This window comes from Mustela putorius, unplaced genomic scaffold (assembly GCF_011764305.1).
Source record: "Mustela putorius furo isolate JIRA1106 unplaced genomic scaffold, ASM1176430v1.1 tig00000460_pilon_pilon_pilon, whole genome shotgun sequence".
NCBI lineage: Eukaryota > Metazoa > Chordata > Mammalia > Carnivora > Mustelidae > Mustela > Mustela putorius.
The window spans coordinates 15,385,522-15,410,516 of NW_025421389.1; the positions used below are offsets into that span (position 1 = coordinate 15,385,522).

The window sequence follows — 24,995 nt, forward strand, 5'->3', positions numbered from 1 at the left end:
GAAAACATATGGATGAAACTTACAGGGAGGCAGATTTTGGATTCAGCTTATCTTTTTAATAATTTGAGTTACCCATAAATTAAATGGGACTATGCGGGAAAGGCAATAAAATTCTCTATTACTAGGAGTGAAACAGAAGCAGAAAGACCATTTTTCAGGGAGGTGATAGAGGATTTATTTATTAGATACTGGTTAGACCACATAAGCACCGAGAGTCCTAAAAACTCAGATATGCCAGTTCTAAGACTTTAAATCCAGGGGTCTTCATACAGAAACTTGGGAGAAATATAAATAAGACTCATGAACTCTGAGAAATCTTTAAGAGGCATGTGTTCAATGGCATGTTTATTAAACAAACGCTCATGACAGATTTTCATAACAGCAACAAATGTTATTTCACTACATCAAATCTCCCTTCCTAAGAAAAAAAACAACAATCACAGCGAGGTTGATGGATCTGGATGGTTTGCTCATGTGTGGTTTTTTTTTTTTTTCCCCCCTGGGGAGCGGGGGAGTAAAACCAGTCTTCTCACTCGTTTTCTTCTCTTTTCTCTTCTTGAGCCTCACCTGATTTCATTTTCTTCACCTCCTCTCTGGCTAAGTATCCCCGGAAGGCTGCTTGAATTTTGAGAGCAGCGTTCTCTCTTTCTTCTTCTTCAGAAGTTTCCTTCATGGAAAGGAGAACAAGTAAGAGACTTCTTAAATATCCAATTTTTTAAAAAATTAACATATAATGTATTATTAGCCCCCGGGGTACAGGTCTGTGAATCGCCAGGTTTACACACTTAACAGCACTCACCATAGCACATACCCTCCCCAATGTCCATAATTAAATATCCAATATTTTGATGCCATAAAAATAAGTGCAGAAATGTAATCAATATAGGGATGTAACAGTCGAGATCTGTTGCTTCCTAAGGGAATTTTATATACTGTCATGTTGTGCATGTTCCAAATGATGAGTGCCAAAATAGCAGGCATTTTGTTTTCTCATTCTTTAATATGCCTCTGCAATAAATGATCAGTGCCAACTTCCCCCCTCAAAATAGCTCCTATTTAACAGTTTCCTAAGCAATGACATTTTTTTTTGGAAAATAAGTAAGAATCCTTGAAGCATGGTAAAAACGTCAAGAATAGTAAATGTGCTGTTTCAAAATAATGATCACATGAAATTAATTTCTTAATTTTTCAATGATTAGCTAATCAGAATCATACATGTAAAGTGGACTACCAAAGAAATCCTTTTAGTCCAATAATGTCAGTTTTAAGGTGGTTGGCTGAACTTCTGCATATAGTTTTTGTTTTTGTTTTGTTTTTTAAAATTTAGGTATAGGGGTGCCTGGGTTGCTCAGTCCCTTGAGCACAAGGCTCTTGATTTCGGTTCAGGTCCTGATCTCAAGGTCCTGGGATCGAGCCCTGTATTGGGCATCATGCTCATCAAGGAGTCTGCCTGTCTCTGTCTTTCTCTGTCTCCCTGCTCTCTCCTCTCAAGTAAACAAATAAATAAACAAAACCTTTCAAAAAAGAAATAAAATTTAGGTATTATTTACCTAAATTATAATAAGTGAGACACACAGATCTTAAGTGTCTAATTCAAAAGATATATAGTTTTTTAAAAATTATTTATTTATTTATTTGTCAGAGAGAGAGAGAGAGAGAGAGAGTACACAGCAGGGGTGGGGTGGGGCAGCAGGCAGAGGCAGAGGGAGAAGCAGGCTTCCCATGGAGCAAGTAGCCCCATATGGGAATCAATCCCAGGGCCCCAGGAACATGACCCAAGCCAAAGGCAGATGCTTAACCGACTGAGCCACCTAGGTGTCCAATATTTAGTTTTAGTTTTTTTTTAAGATTTTATTTATTTGGCAAACAGAGATCACAAGTAGGCAGAGCAGTAGGCAGAGATAGAAGGAGAAGCAGGCTCTATGCTGAGTAGAGAGCCGGATGCAGGGCTCCATCCCAGAATCCTGGGATCATGACCTGAGCCGAAGGCAGAGGCTGTAACCCACTGAGCCACCCAGGTGCCCCCGATACATAGTTTTTAATATATAGTTTTAAATTATAACAGTGATACATATACACTTAAAAACTTAAACATCAGGGAGCCTGGGTAGCTCAGTGGGTTAAGCCTCTGCCTTCGGCTCAGGTCATGATCCCAGGGTCCTGGGCTTAAGCCCCATGTCTGGCTCTCTACTCCGCAGGAGACTGCTTCTCCCTCTCCTTGCCACTCCCCCTGTTTGTACTCTCTCTCTCTCTCTGTCAAATAAACAAAATCTTAAGAAGTAAATAAATAAAAACTTAAATGTCACTCATATTGGAAGTTCTCTCCCCCTTTCCAAATCTACTCCTAAGATGTAACCATTACCATGGGTTGAGTATATACAACTTTCAAAAATTTCTCTATATAAAAAGTATTTATATGGGTATATACATGGCTTTTTATTTTAAAAATGAGATAATACTAACTATAGTGTTCCCAATGACTTTTTCCTCATAACTATATATCTTGGTTCTCTTCTCTTTATTATTATTCAGTATGTAACTGCCCATTCTTCTTCTTTTTTAATGATACCATTGTATTACATGTACTAATGCAACTTGATTTATTTACTCAGTCTCCTGTTGACAGACCTTCAGGTTGTTTACACCCCTCACCCTATTAAAAAAACAATGAGGCAAATGTAGATCTCAAACTTCTAAATGCAAACAGAATGGTATTAAATCCTTTGAGATGATGCCCCAGTAGGAGCAAATGAATTATAATGAAGCTGGAAATCAATAGGATCTCAACTGAAAGTCATGAAATGCTGGTTAAAGTCAACTACTAAAGATGTAAGGAAATGACTCCCTTTCTTCCCTGACCTCCCATTGCATCGTATGGCAATGCTAGGCTGACTGGGTTGTGTAGATACAATTCTGGAATAATTTATAAAGGTTATAGGGAAAAGTTAAGCCTCCAACAGGGGAGGAGGTAAGGTATTCCTTGAAGAGGATGTCTACTTTGGGTGTCAGTTAATGGGTGACTAATGGGGACATTAGAACATGAAAAGGAACTCAGAAGTTTGGCCTTCAGCACTGTAGAGAGTGAGTTCTTTCTTACTAGGTTTGGTTCTCTAGCATCTGGGCTGTGAAGAGTATAGATAGTGATATGCTGGTAAATGCTTAGATATAGACTCTCCAGAAAAAATGTCTGATTTGCAATATTGGCCATGATCTTCATACTCCTACCATGGCTGATTTCAAGCTACCAAGCAGACATTGCTGATCATGGGTTGTATAGAGAGAGATGTGCACAATTGTCTCTTGAGAGCTGGATGTAGCACACTCCTGGGCATAGGTGTCTTTGAAGGTGGGCCCTACTCAAGTCTTTATTGCTTAGAGGTAGGCTGCTCATCAGGAAGTCATTTTGTAGACAACAGTACATGGAAGGTGAATAAGACCCATTGTGTAAAGCCATTCTGTTTGGTGGTATGTGATTCTCTGGGTTTCCTTTTGTTATCTCTGAACCTTTGTCACTGTGTGGTGGTGAGAGCATCAATTAGTGAAAAATTCTCAAAGTGGAAAGTGAATCTGAAGGATGAAGAGTGAGGCAGTGAGTTCTGTCTGTTTTTCCCTTTGGGGAGATTTCCCCACTCATTGAATTCTTGGAAAAAACAAAGATTTAATTTTTAAGGGGAAGAAGGAGTTTTCCTTTACGATAGGCATAGCTAAAAATGATCCACCAGTTAGTTTATCACTGATGCCAGTTATCTAGAAAGCAAAATCATAATTTTAGCAATATGGGTAACAGACTGGATTCCTATTTGGAGTATAATTTTAAATTGAGTGATATGATTCTTTGTAGGAATCTAATAGTATATGGAAAACATAACTTACTAAGACTTTGACTGGTGTCTCATCCTCTTTCACAGATGTGCTAGACTTTTCTTTTTCAGACTCACAACTCTCAGGTGATTCATGTTCCTGGAGGAGGGGTGACAGGACCAAATAGTCAATCCAAAATAGAAAAGTGTTGGATCAAACCTCTTAAAGTCATTAAATACTGCTGTTATTGAGAAGTAGTAGGAATTAAATATATACTGATTTTTTAAAAAAGGAAAGTAGGTTGGAAAAAAAGAAATACATGAAAATTTTCAAAGGAATATGACCAAATGGTGGATTGGTGAATCAGTGAAAAATGCAGATTTTTTGCTTTTGGAATGTGTGTAATATTATTTCATATGAAAAACAAACTATTGTCTTATACTAAAAGGTGTTAAGATGCTGTAATGAATCTTGAACAAAGTATAAAAAAGAAGTGCTGTTAGTTTTTAAAATAAGAGCAAAATATATGCTACTATGTCCCATAGTGTGAGTCAAGTTTTGATGGTGTTCCCCAGTAGATTTGGGGAATTTGGAGAAAGTCAAGTTGACTTTTTAATGGAGTCTGTAGATTCAAAACCATGTCCAAGAGTTAAGTTCTGCTTGGGGAACAATTTAAGTAAAAAAAGGGAAATCAGCTCTGCCTATTTTGACATGGTTGTTGAAATATTCCACCAAAATATTAGAGGCATTGCTAATTTACAGCTTATGGGAAGAGTTTCTTTAATCTATAAAACAGAAATTTGAAGACATATAAGCTAATTAGTAAAGTCTTTAGAATTCAAAAGAGATGAAAAAAACACCTTGAAATTGCTATGTGACACAAAGATTTAAAACTTTCTGACATTATTCCTTTGATTGAAATAAAACATGAACACAGAGAATCTTGTTAAATGACTAGATGGAAACAAACTCAACACCCCCATATCTGGCAGGCACAAATGGATGGAACTTTACTTTTGAACTCATGGAATAAGTGACAGGTATTTCCCCAGGAAATTCCCCAAATCTACTGGGGAACACAATCAAAACTTGAACTTGGCTAATTCCCTTTAATTCTAATATCTGATGGAGCTTTGTGGCTAACGTAATATCTGAGTTGTCAGGAAGAGTGCTTCTCAGACTTGAATGTACCTACAAATTACTTTGGGGGAGCCTGTTAAAGTTCAGCTTCCAACTTGCAGATCTGGAGTAGGGCCTGAGACAAAATTTCCATCAAGTTACCAGTTAGATGATGGCAGTGATGCAGGGTTGTACACAGCTTTTCTCAACCAGTGTTCCTCTTCTGGACCACAGAACACAGAAAGTTTTGAGTGATTCGTCTTGTAATTCTCTCAAGGACGGTATATAATTAGAGCCATTCGAGGAAAAAAGGAGGGACACCAATGCCTTACATGCAGTGAGTGCCTTTGGCTTAGGCAAAATATTATTATTTTATTTTATTTTTTAAAGATTTTATTCCTTTATTTGACAGAGAGACACAGCAAGAGAGGGAACACAAGCAGGGGGAGTGGGGGAGAGGGAGAAGCAGGCTTCCCGCTGAGCAGGGAGCCTGATGCAGGGCAGGCAGCCCGATGTGGGGCAGGGAGCCCTATTCAGGACTCTATCAAAGGACCCTGGGATCATGACCTGAACCACCCAGGTGCCCTAGGGCTTAATTATTTTGAGGAACCTTGGCTGAAAAAGGCTGATTCTGAGAATGCTGCTAAAGAGAAGGTAGGTTCAGTCTCTGAACAGATTAGCTTTGTAGAAAAAACTCTCCCATTATGAATTTAAATTATAATCAGTCTTTTGTAAGATGTCAATGATGATGAAACAACGGGATGAATGGTGTTTTATGAAATGCCATTCATGAATTCAACAAAAGTTTATTGAAGATCTGCTATTGCTAAGCATTGTGATACCCAATACAATTTGAAGAATAAATGAGTAATTACTCTGTAACTTTCAAGTTCATTCTTCCTGTTGATCACCTTTCCATTTCCGCTAAGTATCTGTCCAAGATTCAAATAATTTAGAAAAAAATTTCTCATCAGAAAGAACAGCACAATTAAAAAGGTTTAATAAGATATTTGTTTGCCTTTCATGATGTTCATGATTCTGGGAAGACTGCAATATTCTCTGTTTTGGAGACAGGGAGAAGAAGATAACCAAATCCACGAGTTTCCTGGGTCCATACCTTGAAAGCATGGTTGTTATAGAAGCGGTCATCTACCTTAGTCCCCCATTCTGCTGGGTCAAAGTTGGTTTCTAAATAACAAAAATATTATAATTTTGGACTTATTTTGAGTTCATTAAAGTAAATCCAGAATAGTAACACAAAACAAGTTTTCTTTTTTAAACCACAGGTTCTTTACTGCCAGTTGAAAATATTATTATGTATATAACCTAACATTGTAAACATAACCAGTGATCACAGAATAAATGATGATGAATTAAACATTAGATGAGCCCTTGGGGATATTTAGAAAGGCACTTAAAAAAAACATAATTTCTGCTTTATAGAATTTATAATATGGGAGAGAACAAATGCCAATACTTAAATACAAATACAGAAACTCATAAACATGTATCAGTAAACACAAGAAAATGTATAAAAATAAATGCTAAATAGCAAGGAAGTTTGGAAAAGTGAAGAATGGGAGAGGTTATTAAAAATGAGGCACATTATATAGTTAGTAGACATAGACAGGCTATATTTATATTCAAGCAGAATTTTCCTTTAACTTTTTATTATAAACAATTTCAAACTTAGAAAGTAGAAAGAAATAATACAGCAGAATCTCATGTGCACATTATTCACATTCAACAATTATAAACTCATGATTTATCTTATTTTATCTGTAATTTCACTCAATTGACCTCTCTTTCGTCTGATTATTTTCAAGTCTGTTCCAGGCACCCTATTGTTTTATCTGCAAATATTTATTTTAAACCCATAATACTATTATCACATCTAAAAATACTAACAATAATGCCTTAATATCAGCTATCCAAATTTTCCCTATTGTCTAATATATTTTTGGCTTTTTTCTTTTTATTGTTGATTTGTTCAAATCAAAACCCAAACATTAGGCACACACAGTATTTTGTTATGCCTTTCCCATCTCTTAATTGAACGAGATTTTCACCTATCTCTCAGCCCACATTTTTTCCCTGCAATGTTTTTGTTGAGGAAATTGGATCATTTTTCCTTTGGAGTTTTCCACAGTTCAGATATTTCTCATTCCACTCCTGTGATGACTTTTAACAAGTTCCTTTGCTTTTGAATTTCCTGTAGCTGATTCAGGATTTGTTTATTTACGTATTTATTTATTTATTTGGAAAGCATACTTTATAGATAGCGTAGTGTAATATAATATCTGGTTGTATCTCTTTTTATAATCTTTAAAAGCCAATTGATGATGATTGCTTAGATCATTTCTTTAGGGGTTGCAAAATGGCAATGTTCTTATTTGATCATGACTTCTTTATTTCTGGAGTAATCAGTAAAGAAAAACTTACCCATAGCAATTATTTGGTTACCCTGACATACAGTTCATCAATAAAAGGCATTTTAAAGTTTTGATTATTTCCCCTTATCAACCAGTTTACAGAATAATCAGTTGGTTCCTTAGGATCCTCTTAAGGAGGTTTTCTTTGTTTGTTTGTTTTGATCATTATGAACAAATGAATATTTAAGAAATTGGATCAACTTCAATCCCTTGCATTTATTCTTCTTCTTGATGCTCTAATTGTCCAGAGTTGGCTGGTAGGAGCTCATTCAGGTGTTCAGATGCTCCTGAGTGCTTTGGAAACAACTCTAGTAATCTTTGACAGTTTCCTTCTTTTCTGGTATGACTAGATGTTCAGGTTCAGCTTGCATATTTCCTCACCAATTCACAGAATTAGGTAGTTCTCTAAGAAACCTTGGTTCCTGGGAAATGGTAGCTAAAGGCCACAGTCTAGAAGCTAAGTGCTCACCAGTACTGGGTTAATTATTGTTTTGTGGCCTTTTAAAAAATGCATACAGTTAGAAAACATTTTTTCATTTTTACAGAGAAAACATGTCATTGAAGTCACACTGATATTTTTCTGTTCAAATTTAGGATTATTAACTTCCTTCATTTTTATGTTTGTCATTTTTCTTATGGTAAAAATCTTAGTCCTAATAACATTGGATAGTGACTTATTTGCTATGTCCCACAGTGTATAAGAACTATAATTATACTATAACTTTAATTAAACTATGATATTATTAACAATGATTACTGAAAACAATTCAAGACTATCTAATGTCATTTTGTTTTTAGGCTATCTCCACTGAGGGATGTATAGTCAAATTACTGTGTTATAAAGTCACTTGAAAAAAAAAAAGAATTAATTCTTTTCTGTGTGGTTATATCTACCCAGTCAATACTAGCTAGGTTTGTTTGTTTCATTTTGCTTCTGAACTTTAGAGATTCAACAATTTAAAAAATTTATTTCCACTTTAAATTATGTTAAACATTTATGATTTTCAGTTCAAAATATATTCAGAGAAGTCTAGTTTTTTTTTTTTTTTCTCAAGATTTATTTGACAGAGAGCGACCTAGTGAGGGAGGGAACACAAGCAGCGGGGGTGGGAGAGGGAGAAGCAGGCTTCCTGTGGAGCAAGGAGCTTGATGGGGGGCTCCCGCTGAGCAGGGAGCCTGATAGTGGCTCAATCCCAGGACCCTGGGATCATGACCTGAGCTGAAGGCAGACACTTAACATACAGTTAATGTATATGTTAACTGTGACGGAGCCACGCAGGCGCCCCTAAACATACTTTTTCCTATGTTACTTTTTTCACCTAATGTATCCTGAAGATCACTCCATGGCAACATATAGAGATCGTCCTCACGATCTCTATATGTTTGTTTTACAGCTGTATATAATTCCACTCTGTGGATGTCCTCTAGTTTATACAACAAATCCCCTATGATGGATATTTGGCTTGTTCCCCTCAAAGAATGATGCCATGAAATGGGGAGAATTTGAATTTCTATGTCAAATTCTCTCTCTAGGTGTTCTATCATTTTGTGTCTCCTCCAGCAATGTATATGACTGCCTATTTCCTTTCCAGTCCTGCCTGGAATAAATTGGCAAACTTTGGCTTTTTGCCAGTCTGATGGGAGTGGTCCCCACTGTAGTTTTGATTTTCAGCTTCTGTTGCTATGGGTTAGTTTTAGTATGTTCTCATATGTTAAGGGCCATTTGCATTTTTTGTGTGTTTGCTCATATCTCTAGACCATTCTTTTATATAAGGTTTATTAGTTTTTTCTTCAGTATTTCTTTAACGATTTTATTTATTTATTTGACAGACAGAGATCACAAGTAGGCTGAGAGGCAGGCAGAGAGAAAGGAGGAAGCAGGCTCCCTACTGAGCAGAGAGCCCAAGGCGGGGCTCCATCCCAGGACCCTGAGATCATGACCTGAGCCGAAAGCAGAGCCTTTAACCCACTGAGCCACCCAGGCGCCCCTAGTTTTTTCTTCGGTATTTTTACAAACCTTTAGTTATTAAGTTTATTAACCTTTTGTGATATAAATTACAAAGTTTTCCTCAGTTTGTCATTTGTAGTTTCATTTTTCTTATGGTGATTTTGTCATGGAAAAGCTTACTTTTATGTAGTCAATCCTATTAGTCTTTTTCCCTAATTGCTTTTGAATTTTTAAGCAATTATTGATAGCAATTAGCTAGCAAATTTTTTTCCCTCTCTTATATTACAGAGAAATTCATCCACGTTTCCTTCTAGTATTTGTATGGTTTCATTAAAAAATAATTTTTTTTTAAGATTTTTTTTATTTTTATTTATTTGACAGAACACAAGTAGGCAGAGAGGCAGGCAGAGAGAGAGGAGGAAGCAGGCTCCCTGCTGAGCAGAGAGCCCGATGCGGGACTCGATCCCAGGACCCTGGGATCATGACCTGAGCCGAAGGCAGCGGCTTAACCCACTGAGCCACCCAGGTGCCCTAAAAAATAATTTAAATCTTCGGTCAATTTGGAATTTACCCTCGTGTATGTTGCAAGGAACAGATCTAATTTTATCTTTTTCCATCTTTATCTCAACATAGTCTACCTTATAAAAAGTCTACCTTCTCCCTAGTGATCTCAGATACCACTTATATCAAATGCTGATAGTTTTCTGTCAGAAAAAAATCAAAATTAAGACTAATAATTACCTATGAAGATTGCTGGCAAGGGAATTCTTGCATCGTGTGAGGGACTGGGCTAGAGGACTTTTTCTTCCCTTTTGGAGAGACTACATTCTGATAGATGTATCATTTGGATAATTTGCTTTTAGTTTGCATAAATGGAAATGGGTATGGTGCTTTAAATTTTTTTAAATAGTTTTGTCTAATTCTTATTAGTTAGAGACTAGTAAGCTGAGACCATTAATCTGAATCACAAATTTCTTTAATTATCATGATCAGTAACAATGACTCAAATGTTTTTGTAATGGGACATTTCTGAGATCTAAAATTAAATAAATGACTAAAGACTTTTTAATCATGAATTTGTAAAATTAATGTTATAATAACAAAATTAAATTAATGCTCATTAGAATTCACCTCTTACCCTAAAAGATTTTTCTTAATAGCTTTTTAGAGGCACATAAGTTTCAAATTGTGCAACAGATATTCACAATGGAAAAGACCAACAACGTTCAGGAGTTTGGCAGAGATTCTAAGCTCTGCCAGGGTTCAGCAAAGAAGACAAGATGGCGGAGCTGTGCAGTGTGTATGGGAGTTGCCTGAATTCAAAACTTGTGGGAGGGGGCGCCTGGGTGGCTCAATGGGTTAAGCCTCTGCCTTCAGCTCAGGTCATGGTCTCAGGGTCCTGGGATTGAGCTCCTCATCGGGCTCTCTGCTCAGCAGGGAGCCTGCTTCCCCCTCTCTCTGTGCCTACCTCTCTGCCTACTTGTGATCTCTCTCTTATCAAATAAAAAAATATAAAATCTTTTTTAAAAAAGTTAAAAAAAAACTTGTGGAAGGTTTCCTTCTTCTGGAAAATGATTTCAAATCAAATGCTTACTTACTTGTAGTTATTTCTTGTCACCTTTACCACTCTGTTGGAATACTGCAGTCAACAGTAATGATGGAAACAGCTTATACGAAGTGGTTGTTCTAGTCAAAAAGGTTTTTTTTTAATGGTAATATATAGCTGTAATAATTCCCATTTTGACTACTGGATCAGGTCTTGATAGTTATGAACCTTCAAAATTTGGAATTTGGACATTTTATTTCTGGAAATGAAGAAAAACTGCTTTGGCTCTCAGCCAAAGAATCACTGTGAGTATGAATCTGGGCAGGACAGGACCTTGGGAGAATAGAGAAAGGATATAAATCACCTTCCCAAGCTGGAATTTCATTTTCTAATTTTTAAGTAGGCTCCACATCCAGTGTAGAACCCAATGTGGGGCATGAGTTCATGACCCCAAAATCAAGACTTGAGCCAAAATCAAGCTTAACTGACTGAGCCACCAAGAACTTCTGGAATTTCACTTTAAAAGTAGTGTTTCTCTGTGACTTTTTGCAGACTAGTTTCATATACCCCAGCAAATACCAATCTATTTAAGGAGCATGGAATTATTATTATTATTTTTTAACAATACTTATAATACTTTCAAGTAAGAAGAGTCACCATGTAAAGAAAACTACAAACTTTCTCCCCAGGAGGACGAGACAGTCAACTGCCTGGCATGCACTGAAACAGACTTGTTGGAAAATCGAGAGCTAGACTGGATGACCTCTTGAGGTTTCCTTCCACCCAGTGTGTCCATGAAGAATACAATGAAGAAGGTCTGTGTAACCAACTGGTAATTTTCAATAATGTGAAATAACTTGATTTATGAGATCTTGTCATAAAGCCATATGTTTTCAATAGCAAAAACTGTTATTTGAAGCTACCTGCCTCGTAAAAACTTTCTAAGGAATGAGGACTTAAGCCAGTTTCACCATAACCAAATACTTAGTCTCTTACTTTAAAAAAAAAAAAAAAGCCTATTTAAAAAAAGCTTACTCTCTCGTTTCTCTAGAAGATTTTCAAAGTATGCTGCTGCAAAAGCTGGTATATTTTCTGGTTGCTCCCTCAGAATCTCGCGTGTCAGCCCTTCAAGCAGATTTCCAAATCCTTGTGGAATTCGGTAGTGGGTGTTGGAGAATGGAATCGACATCTCCTTGGAAGGAACTGCCTATTGTACCTAGAGATTCATTAGAGAGTATTCTCTTTAAATTTGTCTGATTTTACTTATATAATCACAATTATGACAATAAATTATTCCTGAGCTCCCAATTTTCTGGACTTCAATTCTTTCCCCCCAACACAACTCCAGTCCATCACTTCTTCGAGTTTTGAACTCTCCATCATTAATTAGAATATTACAAAAACAGACTCATTTACTAGGCCAAGTCATCTTTTTAAATTACAAAAATTACAGATTTTTTCACAACGTTAAGTACTTTTTCTCTCTGTCCCTCTTGTCTTTAAAAGGTGAGGGTAATTTCTGTTATCCCACAGGAACTTAGAGAGAAGCATGTTAAAAATTCATCATAAATCGCTGTTTGGGGTCAAAAATTTTTAAAAAATTGAATTAAGAACTAACCTTGGTTCTAGAAATTATTCTAATTCGTTGAATGAAGAAGTTTAACACTTAAGGTCTTGCCCTTTGTTTCCACTTCTGAAGCATGACTTAAAATGCCCCAGAGTACCTACATACTCTGAAAGGGGCAGCAGGGTCAGAGGGGGGCGGAGGCAAGGTCACGATTTTGCAGTCGGAAGAGTCCATGATTTGGGGATTCTTGTGTTTTCTGGTTTGGTTTTGACCAGGTCTTATCTCCCTGTCTTGGAATACAAGGACTGGATTAAGGACAGCTGCCAAGCAGCGGGTTGGGCTGCTGAGTATGCAAACGACACTCAGGGACCTGACCTTTTTGTGAAGGTGCCCATTTTTGGACAAATCCGCAAGCCGGAGTCGGGGTCTGGGTGAGGGACTAGAAGGTTTGATGAGGCCCAAAGTGCGGAGGACGTTTTTCTGTTTTTGAGGGAACAGGAGATGAGGCACTGAATCATTGTCGGGTTGTGAGAAGGACAGCTAACACCCTGAACCACTGTGGGGAGTGGAGGGCGGCCGGAGGGGGGACACGTCGAGGATCTGGGATTTCAGACTCTCGCCGAACGGGCTGCCTTGGCGCCCACTCTGCCTTCGCGATCCCGCAATGTGTCTGGGATCGGAGAGAATGCGAGAGGCGAAGGGAAAAGGCGAGGTGTCGGATTTGGAGAGGAAGTGGGGTAAACCGCCTCACCTCTTCGTTCTCTCAGAGCTGGTGCCGATGGTTCCGGTTGTTATTTCTCGTTGCTGGGTAACCGTTTTTTTTTTTTTTTAATTCAACTACGGCGGCCGGGAAGGGGTGAGGCATGGTCACACCGGGCCGCCAGGGGCCGGCTTCGCGACAGAACTGCCCGGGAGGGGGTGGAGTCAGGCCTCCCCGCCCCGCGCAGGCCCCGCCCACGACTCCGGCACCCCATTTCCCCCACACCCGCCGCCGCCCCTGAAGTCCGTGTCCAGAGTCCCGCACCCGGGTGGCGGATCTTCGCCAACATGGTAGCGCCGGGATTTGTGTTTGGGCTGGTGCTGCCTTTAATCCTGCCGGCCGACACGAGTGCAGGTGAGGCGGCCCGGCTCGGCCCGACCCCTGCCCGTCCACCTGCGCGGGCTCCGAGATGCCGCGTCCTCTGCAGGACCCGCGAACCGCGACCCTGGAGCCGGCCTGGGGACCCAGGCCTAGGCCGCAATGTCTGCGGTCGGTCCGCAACCTCCACACCCTTGCACGGTCCTGATGACCGGTGTGGCGCAGAGGCACATGTGGGCGTATCTTAAGGGGGAGGCCCAAAGGTCCCAGACCGAGGCCCTCGGGGTCTTTGAATAACCGCAGGGGAAGTGGAAGGGGGGTGGCGAAGCTCGTTAGATAATATTTGGAAACAGGTGACTGAGTCATCCCCAACATTTCCCTGCAGCCCCCTCAGTAGTACCCTTGGGGAGGGTTTGCTTCAAGCCTGGTTCCTTAGGGGAATTATATTTGACTAGTTTAAGTGGTGATTAGGATTAGGAAATACTACCCCCTCACGAGCTCAGAATATTTAAGGCTTAGCCTTGATTTCTGGCGCAGGTTACGGATTTCGGTGGTGGGATAGTAGGCATGGCATTGGGGAGGAGGGCGACTCACTTTGACTACTGTCCAGGGCGGATCCTGTCATTTGACTACTCCAGGCTGGACACCGAGCCACAGCCATGGAGAACCAGAGGGTGGACTCTGCCCTCTATGTCAAGTACAGTGAAAATGCTGGACCCGTTGTTTCCCTCAAACCAAACAGTGGAGCCCACAGATCCCTGCTAAGATAAGAAAGTTGAAGTGAGAATGGGGACAGGGTGCAGAAAAATGACTCTTGCTCCACCTGCGAAACCAGAAGTACCCAGACTGAGACCGCCTGCAGCCCATCAGAAGTGTCTGGGGCTTTAACAAAAGTGTAGACCAGCACTGCTCTGTATAGCACTTTCTGACTCTCGTTCCCACTCAGTGACCTTTGAGTCCAGCCTAGGAGAGGAGAGTAAGGCCATTTTCAAATTAGTTTTTCTTTTAAAGGCCAATACGGTATTCTGTCTTCACCTTTGGGTCTTACCGTTCCATTACTTTGATTTACAATGACTGTATTTTTCATTAATGCTTTAAATTTTCTTTACTTCTTATTTGGTTGCATATCCTGTCATCTTTCTTTCCAGTCGTTCCCCCTGTGCCCATGTTGACTGTGTAAAATAGTTGAAATGTATAAAAATATATGAGCAATGAAACAAAAAAATTCAATACCCACGGGTGTTGCACCCAACTTAATAACTAGGTCATTGCATTTTATTGAGACTCTCTGGGTGTTCCTCTCCAATGCATCCATCAGAGGTAACCTAAACACTGTCCTAATTTTGTCAGTCTAATTTTAATGACTACTTTTAATGTCCCCAGAATGCTAATTCCTGTTGTCTACTCCAACACCCAAATGAAGGAAAAATTGAAGACCTAAAAAAAAAAATTCAAATGCCAAGTGTCTTGTATTTGACAAAAGGAATGACCAGCCCCGCCTCCTTTCCTAATCTCCTATTTTGTCCATTGCTCAATTCCTTGGTAATGTTCCACTGTCTACTCTTATCGGCTTGGAATGTGAGCTTTATAAGGGCAGGGAATAGGACTTTTTTTTTTTTTTTTTAAATTTACCACCAGTATCTAACTGCAGCAGAGTGGAAATTGCAGTAGCTTTGGAATCCAAGGTGGCTTGGTTTCTAGGCCTGTCCTAAACCACCTGTGTGGTTTCAGATTGGTCAAAGGAGTTGATGATGTGCAGTGTACTTAGCACTGTGCCTGCCACAAGTAAGCTCCCAGTAAAATGTAAGCTCCCTGCTGCTAGCGGGATTTTTGTCTGTTTTCTTTTTCTTTCTTTTTCTTCCTGTTATATTTGCAGTGCTTAAAGTGGTGCCTGGCACACAAGGCATCAATAAATATTTGTCGAATTAATTAATTAATACTCAAGCTATTAACTGTAATTACCTAAGCTACCTGGGTGTCAGTCTGGTGATCAGTAAGTAACATGATTGTACGTTGGGGTGTGAAAGATCCTTTCTACCTCTAAAATTCTTTAACGCAGGATGCCTGGGTGGCTCAGTCATTAAGCGTCTGCTTTGACTCCGGTCGTGATCCCAGGGTTGTGGGATCGAGTCCCACATCAGGCTGCCCGACCTGCGGGAGGCCCGTTCTTCCCTCTTCCTCTCCACCTGCTTGTGTTCCCTCTTCCCTCTGTGTCTCCCTCTGTCAAATAAGTAAATAAAATCTTAAAAATAAATAAATAAAAGTCTTTAACGCAGAAAAGAACCAGGCACAAGGAGGTCCTGTAAATGCGTGTTGGCGAAAACAGACGGACTCGGAAAGATGTGTCCCCTGTCTGGAAGACAATGGCTGCACTCAGAGAGCCCATCGGTCTGCACAGGCTCATGTGGGAGCGGACAGCTGGTTTCCTTCATTCTGTTCCCCCCCTCCCCTCACCCTCACTCTGCTTAGCTCTTAGCCCTTTGGTTTCCAGTTTTTGTTCCATATGAGGTACCTACCCAAGACTAGGCCCTCCCACACATGTGCCTCTCCCCTTCCCTCCAGCTTGCTGCCAACCTGCTTATGCAATTGTGGGGTGGGAGAGTCTCTACTCCGAGCATTTTGCTTGTGGTAGCTGTGCCTCTCCAGTCCATTATCCAGCCTTCTGGATGATCTTTGGTTGTCATGTCAGTTATATGATGGGACTAAAAGCTCATGAGAGAGAGGGAGAGCAGAGCATGTTTAGCGACTGGGCTGTTCCTTGAAACGCAGGACAAATAGGCCACCGGGTCTGTGTGGGATAGACCCCATTAACTGTGCTGTCCTGTTAAGCATAGCCTAAGGGGCCATCCTTATTTGTAGCTTCCAGGGAGGAAAATGTCAACCTTGTTAGTTCTCATTCTCCTTCCTGCCTATCATTTTTGCTTAAAGCCCTTAAAAAAACCCATAACTTTGTTAATTATTTTCTTCTAGAGATTTTAGTCTGTTTTGCTCAGACAAATTGGGACATAACTTAAGTTTTTTTTTTTCCCCTTGTAAAGTTTTGATGAGGAACTCACTGAGATAATTTGGATAGATGCTTGTTATTAATAAAATACTTCAATATAGGCTGCATGTTAAAAATAGGAATGATCTCGTTAAAGTGAGTTCTTATTCAGTCTTGTTAGTGACTCTAGAATAGAATCTGCAGTTTCAAGTGCTCTCCCTCTTGTTCTTTTTATATAATTTAGCTTGTGAGATGGGTAAAATTGAGACAGAAGACCTTTGTTCTGACATTTTGACCTTCTCTTTCTCACTGACCTTATTATTTCATCTTAATTTATCCTTATTATTTCATCTTTAATTTGCCTTAGAAGGAAGCAGACATGGCAGATATTCATAAATGCTTATTTAGAATTTTCAGTGGGTTGTCCAAAAAAAAAAAAAAAACCCACCGCAATAAGGGGAATTCTTTGTGGGAAATCGACACTGGTAGGATGGAAAAGGGGAGATAAAGAGTGAGGGGAAAGATTAGGGAAGGCTGTATTGGAGGGAGACAGGTTTCTTTATTCCCAGCAACAAGGAGTGGGCGTGGTAATAGAAAGTAGGGGAAGGAAGTGGTTTATTTTTCTCATAAATACCATCTGTGGGGTGTATAAGAGGAGCATGTTAGCAATATGGGGGGAGAAAGTGAAGCAGCAGGGCCAAGCCCCAGGGCAAAGTCAGATCAGGAGCTCTGAGGGGGAGGAGGCTGGTGGCACATGGGTTGCCCTAGGCTCTTTGAGTTTTTCTTTTATTGGTCACCTTGTACTATGCTGCCTATTGTTGGCAACCATTCTTGTTAGGTCGCTTACCTAATTGGGAGGAATAAGATCTGGGCTTAGAAGAATGAAAAGGGCTGGATATAGTCAAATTGTCCTGTATACTTTCTGTTCCTTGCTGTTTGAGCAGGTTCAATTGGTGATGACGCTTTTCTAAGGGTTTGTTACATTTTTTAGATGTCGCCTTTCGCTTCGCCTCATACATCAATAACTACATGGTGCTGCAGAAGGAGCCTGCCGGGGCAGTGATCTGGGGCTATGGCACATCGGGAGCCACGGTGACAGTGACTCTGTGGCAAGGTCAGGAAACCATCATGAGGAAAGTGACAAGTGTTAAAGGTAAGGAGGCTGGTCCTCTGTTCAGCTTTTGTCCTCTTCTGCCACCTGCTGGATAATCTGGAAATGAATGCTTAGGCTCCAGTTTAGGTTATCGCAGCCATCCACCATCCCTAAGAGCTCAAGTATTTACCATGTGTAGGGCCCTGGGGATACAAAGGAAATCAAGACAAAGTCAAAGCCCCTGCCGTCCACGGTCTCATGGAGTAATGGGAATAGACACCAAGTCATAAATTGCAGCGTGATGAATACTATGGTCAAGGTGTATATAGGGTGTCATGGGATTCAGAAGAGAAACGTCTCACTCAGACTGGATGGTAAGAGACGGTTTCTGCAGGAACTACCGTTTGAACTGAATCATATATGAAGGAGAGGCGGTTCTGGATTCACCGTCTGGCTTCAGGTTCTGACTCTGTAACATTATCACCATAAAGCCTCAGGCATGTTATTTAATGTCTCTGCATCACAATTTCCTTATTTTTGAAGTGGGGATAATATTGATATTTAAGGGTGCCTCGGTGACTCAGTCAGTGAAGTGGCTGCCTTTGGCTCAGGTCATGATCCCAGGGTCCTGGGATCGAGTCCCATATCGGGATCCATGCTCAGCAGGGAGTCTGTTTCTCCTTCTCACTCTTCTTCTGTGCTCTCTGTCTCAAATATATATACATAAGATATTTTAAAAAATGATATTTAGAATTATTGCAAAGATTAAATGAATTTACACATGTAAAGTACTTAGAACAGTGCCAGGCGCACAGGAAGTACTGAATAAATGTTAGCTGCCACTATATTGTTATATTTAGTCGGTCAAATATTTATTGAGTCCCCGTGTGCCAGATACTGTGCTAGGTAGTGGTGATACCATGATCAGCGAGATAGATGTGGTATTCTTCTTCTTTTTCTTTTTAAAGATTTTATTTATTTATTTGGCAGAGAGAGACACAGCAAGAGAGAGAACGCAAACAGAGTTAGAGGGAGAAGCAGGCTTCCTGCTGAGCGGGGAACCTGATGTGGGGCTCCATCCCAGGACCCCGGGATCATGACTTGAGATGAAGGCAGATGTTTAATGACTGAGCCACCCAGGCACCCCTAGATGTGGTCTTCTAAGGAAGCTTACAGATAGGGGAGGAGAGAGAAAAATAATAAGCAATGACAGGTAAGTGCGTTAGGTGCCCCAGTCTAGAAGTGCAGTGTGCTCTGGGAGTACCTAGAGGAAATAACTCACTTAGCCTGAGGTTTATCTTGAAAGATGAGTAGGGCAAACCAGGTAGGGGGAATAGCCTGGACGAAAGCATGGAGGTGTGAGTGAGCACGGGTCCTTGGCGAGATGGCAAACAGGCTGGTTTGCTTGAACGCTGGGGTGTATGACTGCTGGCAGATGAGGGGGAGAAGGTTGGAAATGTAGGAAGGCTTGTCTGTCACTGCTAAGGAGTATATATTCTGGTTTGGATTTTTAGATTTTAAGCAGCAAAATAACTCAGTTGGATTTGTATTTTAGAAAGATGACTGGCAGCACGGTGGGAAATGGGTTGGAGATCAGTAAGAGTAGAGGTGGTGAGAACTGGTAGGCAGTTATGCGATTCTGGCAATAGACTGTGAAGGCCTTACCCAAGGTGGTGGCTGCAGGAATGTTCAAGAAGTTGAGAACCAGAAGCTTCCATGAGCAGACAGGTCCTACAAAGGATTCTCTGTCTAGAAGAGATAAAGCCATGTAAGGTAGCATGGGAAGAGCATAGCTGGAATTTACTGGAGGCAGGAAGTCACAGTCAGGGCTGGGTCAAGTGGAGATTGGATCAGATCTTGGTTAGAAGTAGCAATATAGCTATGGAGTATTCCAGGTGAGAGGCAGACGGGTAAGGAGGGTACTCTGGGGAGCAGTGGGGTGAAGGTGGGAGTTGGTGGTTTGAGCTGTGAGTTGAATATATGGATGACTGGGAAGCTTATGGAAATCCTTTTGGCCCTTAAAAACAAAGATGGCCGAATCAGTTCTTGTCAATATCCAATTCAGAGTGATCCAGACCCTGGTGCAGGCTCTTTGTAATTAGTTTCCATTCAATGAATATTTTTAACTATTATGTACCAGCTGTAGATGCAAGGCGAGTGCTTCTAGTTCTTGGATTTTAAAACTTCTTGAGGTAGGAATGTTATTGGGTAAGACTAAGAGTTAAAAGGGAAGCTTAAGCTGATTGAGAAATTGTTCTCTGTTAGATTTAAATGCTACTGGTGACCTATAGGATAAACTGAAAAGGAATTCAAGAGATGAGCAGTGCTTTCTTTTTGTGTTGTGTCCATCTCAGAAATTAGCAGCACAGAGTATTTATTGAGTGTAATCTCAGTAAATGATGTCGATTTATAAATCCAAAGAACCACTGTAGTTTAAATATAATAAATAGGATATTCTTGGTGCCAATAATTAACATACCAATAAATATTTAGAAGACAGAGGCAACATAGTACTATAATGGTAGATACAGAAGATATATATGTATTTATATGTATATACATATATACATATGTATGTGTATACTTTATATATATTTATTAGGCTCTCCACATTTGCTTGTTACAAAAAAAGGTATTTATTTAATGTAGATCCATAAACCTCCTTATAGGGGCATCTTGATCTTTGCCCATATATATAGCATTTCAGATTTTTAAAAATGTTCTTATGCATTATTTTAAGTCTTTTTTCCCCTCATGGCTATTGTAAGACCAATATTGGGAATGGCCAGAGATGGGACATGAGGGTAGGTAGTGACAACAAGGCGTGAAATGTAATTAATTAGGGGGTGAGCCTTTCTTTTCCTTCATGGTGATAGAGAACTTGCTCACTTGTATTGAGTTCAATCCTATAAATATCAACTGAAGGCTTATTGTGTATAAAACCCTGAAACCCTAGAAAATACGAAGAAGAATACAAATTGTGCCCATCCTGCAAGAACGCACTCTCTCATGCTTTCCATTCACATTCGGTACTTTAGGTTTAAGTAATGCTTCTGTTGCTTTACTGCAGAGTGATGTGTCATTTGAAGTTAAAATATTCAGCAGCACCCTAAGGGAACTGAGTGATTCATAGACTATTGACGGTAATTTCACAGGGAAAGGGGGGCTGTTATTGGTAGCAGTGGGGGTAGATCTCTTTATTAGGCTGTCCACGTTTACTAGGTAAGGAAGAAAGGTATGCATTGTATGTAGATCCATGAACTACCAATAGGGGCATCTCACTCTGTTCTGCACAAGAAGCAAAACAGATAAAGTGTTATTTGGAGTAAAGGACGCAAACATATAGGAAATTTTATAGGGCAGCAAAGAAAATGCTTCTGAAAGGAAACACTACAGGGTATATCAGAGGGTTGATTTCTGTCTGAATTTTCATGAGGGCTCTGGGATTTTCAGCTAGACTACCTCAATTTGTCACTCTATCTCTGTTAATATTTACCTTATTACCTATAATCAATCCCTCGGGTGCCCGCAACAAAATGGATTTAACAGCATGAAGGTTTTTGTCCAGCAGACTGACACTCAAGCTTTGGGAAAATTAAAAACTTGAGGGAATGATTGGGAATATGGGTCAGGTATGGGCCTATTCAGACCATCTTGTCAAATGATGCCTGATGATTCTTTCAGACACAAGGAATAAAATGAAGGGGGGGAAGCGTGTATCCTTTCACTCTGATGCACATGGGGGGTGCGTGGGGGGTGGTAACATGAGGGTGTGTCTGGATTTGTCATCACGACTGTGGTAAGCAGAGATATTTTCTCTAACTTAGAGAATTCCAAAAAGCTTAAACCCCTTAGAGAAGCAAAAAGCTCCCAGTTGCAGTGTTAGCATGCATGCTCCTTTTCTATGCTACATAATAAAGAAACTACCACAAACTTAGGTGCTTACGAGAACACATATTTATTATGACCCAGTTTCTAGCGATCTGGAAGCCTGGGCCATCACTCAGCTGGGTTCTCTGCTCAGGGTCTCACAAGACTGAAATCAAGTGTTGGCTGGGCTGTGTTCTCGTCTGGAAGCTTGACTAGGGAATGATGCCCCGCTCTTGTAGATTGCAGGCAGATTCATTTCCTTATGCCGACAGCATTCGTGGAAGCAATTCTGTGGCTCCAAGTCTCCGATCTTGAGACCTTCTTTATTTTATTTTATTTTTTTTAAAGATTTTGTTTATTTATTTAACAGACAGAGATCACAAGTAGGCAGAGAGGCAGGCAGAGAGAGAGAGGGAAGCAGGCTCCCTGCTGAGCAGAGAGCCCGATTCGATTCGGGGCTCCATCCCAGGGCCCTGGGATCATGACCCAAGCTGAAGGCAGAGGCTTACCCCGCTGAGCCACCCAGGCGCCCCAAGACCTTCTTTATTTTAAAGGGCTCACCTTATTAGGTCGGGGCCCACCCAAGGATTTCTCCCTTTTCATTAACTTAAAGTCCGCTGATTAGGGACTTTAATTCCATTGGCAAAACTCCTTTATCTTTAACCAAGTCATCATGAGAATGACATCTCCTCCCCCATGCCATTTTCTGTTGGTTAGAAGCAAATCACAGATTCTGCCTGTATTTGAAGGGGAGGGGACTACATAAGGGTGTGACTTATGGGGGGTCACTGTGTCTGCCGTAGTGTGCTATCATTTAAACAACTTGCATAAACAGTTTTATTGCTAGAAAAATACTCAAGCTTTTTTTTTTTTCTTTTTACATTCATATTTGGTGGTGGTGGAGGTGAACTTTATACAGAATAAATGTAGGTTGTCAAGGGGCATTTTGGGCACTGAGATCTCCCAGTCACTTCCACAAATCACTGAGCTGATTTGCGGCTGGTGAAGTGCCAGGGTTTCTGTGGGAAGAAGCAAATAAGGCTGCTTCTTCCAGCTCTAGGCTTTCCTTTTGGGAAGGGAACGGTCATGGATAATTTTCCTTTTTCTCTTGGCATCTGAGATTTGGCACAATAACCCGAAAACTAATTACCATCTGATGTGAATAGCAAAAGGGAAGAAAGCATGAAAGCACTTTATGACTAATCATGTCTTTAGACAAATTCCTTTAATATTTTTTTTCCCTTTGATGATTTGTTCTTCCGATTTTTGAGGTGGGGGTTGGCCAGGGAGTTGGAATGAAAAAAAAAAAAAAAGAGTTCTTTACCTAAGCCCTTGTCCCGGTATGTAGAGAAGTAGGAAGAGAAGAGGGACAGGAAGAAATAGGCCACAAGATACGCTCACCATTGGACACAGAAACACAAAGCCCTAATTGGTTTGCGTGGTCAGCGCTGGCCTTTACTCTCTGTGGGTTACCTGATGGCAAGCCTGGCACACGGTAAGCACTCAAAGACACTTTATAATGAGGGAAGGACATGAATCTTCCCCCATGGGAGAAGAAAGAATGGGAGGAAGCAGAAATTTGAATGTAACAAAAATGAGAATGTACAGAAACCTGGGCCTGGATTGATAAGTGAGGTGGTAAGATGGCAGGTGATGAGGGCCCAGAAGAAGGAACCAGAGCCGCTGTTGCTCGGAAAGCCCATCAGGATCAGCGGAAAGCCAGCTGGGGGGTGAACTTCCCACTCTTGTTAACGACTCAGTTGTATTGTTTGGCTTCAACCTCATGGATGTGGTGGGTCAACACAGTTTCTAAATACTCTAAGTGGATTTCATCATCCTGTGGTGAGCTCCGCTTTATCCAGCCGTTCTCTGTGGGAAACGGGGTGACTTTTGCCTTTGTCATTCTACCCTTGCCTTTAGTCTAAGAAGCAGCCTTCGCAGGGGTTGCCCTCCTTTGTGTGTACTTAACCAGGGAGGGAATCCTTGTTGTTTTAACCGAATTGTTTCTGAGTTAGTTTGACCCCTAGTCAGCTCTCTGCAGTGGGTCTGGTGTCTCCTGCGTTCCCAGCCAGGCAGCTTCACTTAACCCTCATTATTGTGTCAGAGTTTATTTATTTATTTTTATCAAGTGGGAGAGGGAAACTGCTTGAAACTGAGAGAACTTGAGGAGCAGGGCAGAGGCAGTTCTCCAGGGTCTGTGAGGGAGCTGAGAGCTTTCCTCAGGAGAGCAGTGCTTGGGGATAAGCGTCAGGCCTGCATCCCTAGTCCTCTTCAGAATATTTAGGTTCTAGAAGGAGCTCATCCTCCTGCTGTCGTAGGCCGATGTTGCCATCTCTTGTCCAAACGTCTCCCCTTGCTCTTATTTTTCTTCTTGTTGCTGGGCAGCAAAACGTTTTGTTCCAGAGGGCCCAGTGAAGACCATTTTGTTTACCAGCCATACTGGTGTGACATACTGTGTGACTGAGGCAAAGTGTAAATATCTAGTAAGCAACAGTGAGTAGAAGTAGATTGTTTAGTAGTAAAAAGCTAAAACATCGTCCTGCCTAAGTTTTTTGACCTCCTCATCAGTAAATGAGTAACGTTGGTGGCAGAAGGACAGAGCTTCGGGAAGATATGTCCGTGCAAGAAGCCTGGAAAGACCTTGGCAAGCCTGTCCTTGGGACAGATTGGCGTGTCTGTCTGCTCAGAAGCGTGAGCCATACGGCACATATCACACCTGTGCGACACAATCTGCACTAGCTGCCCACTGTTTCCAAAACAGTGATTTTTCCGCTTTAGGTGAATTATACATTTAATATGTTGCTGTCTGGCTACTGGTGGTGTAAAAACAATAGTGAACATTTGGACCTGGCTTTAACTGACCTCCAAGAGACGGGAGAAGCAATCTCAGTCAGTTTTACTTTTGAGAGGAACACGCGTGTACCCTTTTGCTGGTGCCTTGGGCCTTTTCGACACTTTCCCCAAGACTGAGCAATCCTGTATGGCCCAAGCTGTTACTCATCTCCTGTCGTGCATCTGGACCCCTCATGCTCCTGCGTAGCTTTTGCTGATTTGGAAGAACCTAGCACCGTGTCTAGCACACAGTAGGCACCTGGATAGTATTTTTTCATTATTATTTTTTTTACAGGTTGCTGTGATGACTTCAGGCTGCTCTATTTCCAGTTCTTACCATTGTTTCCCTTTGAACTAACATTGATCTGATGGGCACGGATTAGAAATGATTTTGTATTCTTTGGCATTGTGCCAATAATATTTATTTTAAAATGATCACTTCTCTATGTTCTTTATTTTTCTCACTCACATTTCTTCAATTTTGTGCATGTTGTTTGGTTCTCCGAGGCATAATTTTGCCATTTTGAAGATATTTTCCTTAAGTTTCCGAGTATGATGTTGGCAGTGGTGGTAGTATGAGTGGGTGAGAGGTAGGAAGGTGGTAGGGGGGTGGTTCTTAAGGAATATGCTATGCATTTCTGAAATAGGGTCTTGGATAGCTTTTTCATCTTCCTAATTGAGTCCGAAAACCTTGTGTCTGGTAAATAACTCTGAAAATAATTAATT

The 24,995-nt window shown here is 40.7% G+C and overlaps 2 protein-coding genes across 3 annotated transcripts in view; one reads left to right on the forward strand and one right to left on the reverse strand.

Annotated features, from left to right (window-relative positions):
• Positions 1–317: 317 nt before the first annotated feature.
• On the reverse strand, positions 318–13,281 carry SPA17 (sperm autoantigenic protein 17). 2 transcript variants are annotated; one of them, XM_004750154.3, is made up of 5 exons: positions 13,165–13,281; positions 11,882–12,062; positions 6,038–6,108; positions 3,874–3,960; positions 318–667 (listed from the first exon to the last, which is right to left on the reverse strand). In XM_004750154.3, exons 2-5 carry the CDS (start codon positions 12,033–12,035, stop codon positions 530–532), a joined length of 450 nt encoding a protein of 149 aa, XP_004750211.1. In that variant the 5' UTR covers positions 12,036–12,062; positions 13,165–13,281; the 3' UTR covers positions 318–529. The 2 variants fall into 2 exon arrangements, with proteins under 2 accessions (XP_004750211.1, XP_044936329.1); XM_045080394.1 differs by lacking the exon at positions 3,874–3,960.
• The window catches only part of SIAE (sialic acid acetylesterase), a 38,652-nt gene continuing 26,930 nt past the window's right edge, over positions 13,274–24,995 (forward strand). The window contains exons 1-2 of the mRNA XM_004750155.3: positions 13,274–13,527; positions 17,466–17,627. Coding sequence (XP_004750212.1) covers positions 13,461–13,527; positions 17,466–17,627 — 229 coding nt within the window. The 5' untranslated portion in view covers positions 13,274–13,460. The remainder of the gene's footprint in view (positions 13,528–17,465; positions 17,628–24,995) is intronic.

Excerpts from the sequence above, each read along its gene's own strand:
- SPA17 (XM_004750154.3), bottom strand. The coding sequence starts at position 12,035 with ATGTCGATTCCATTCTCCAACACCCACTACCGAATTCCACAAGGATTT. Across the intron at positions 3,961-6,037 it reads ATAACAACCATGCTTTCAAG|GAACATGAATCACCTGAGAG; the intron begins GTATGGACCCAG and ends CCCCTCCTCCAG. Across the intron at positions 668-3,873 it reads AGACACCAGTCAAAGTCTTA|GAAACTTCTGAAGAAGAAGA; the intron begins GTAAGTTATGTT and ends CTTTCCATGAAG.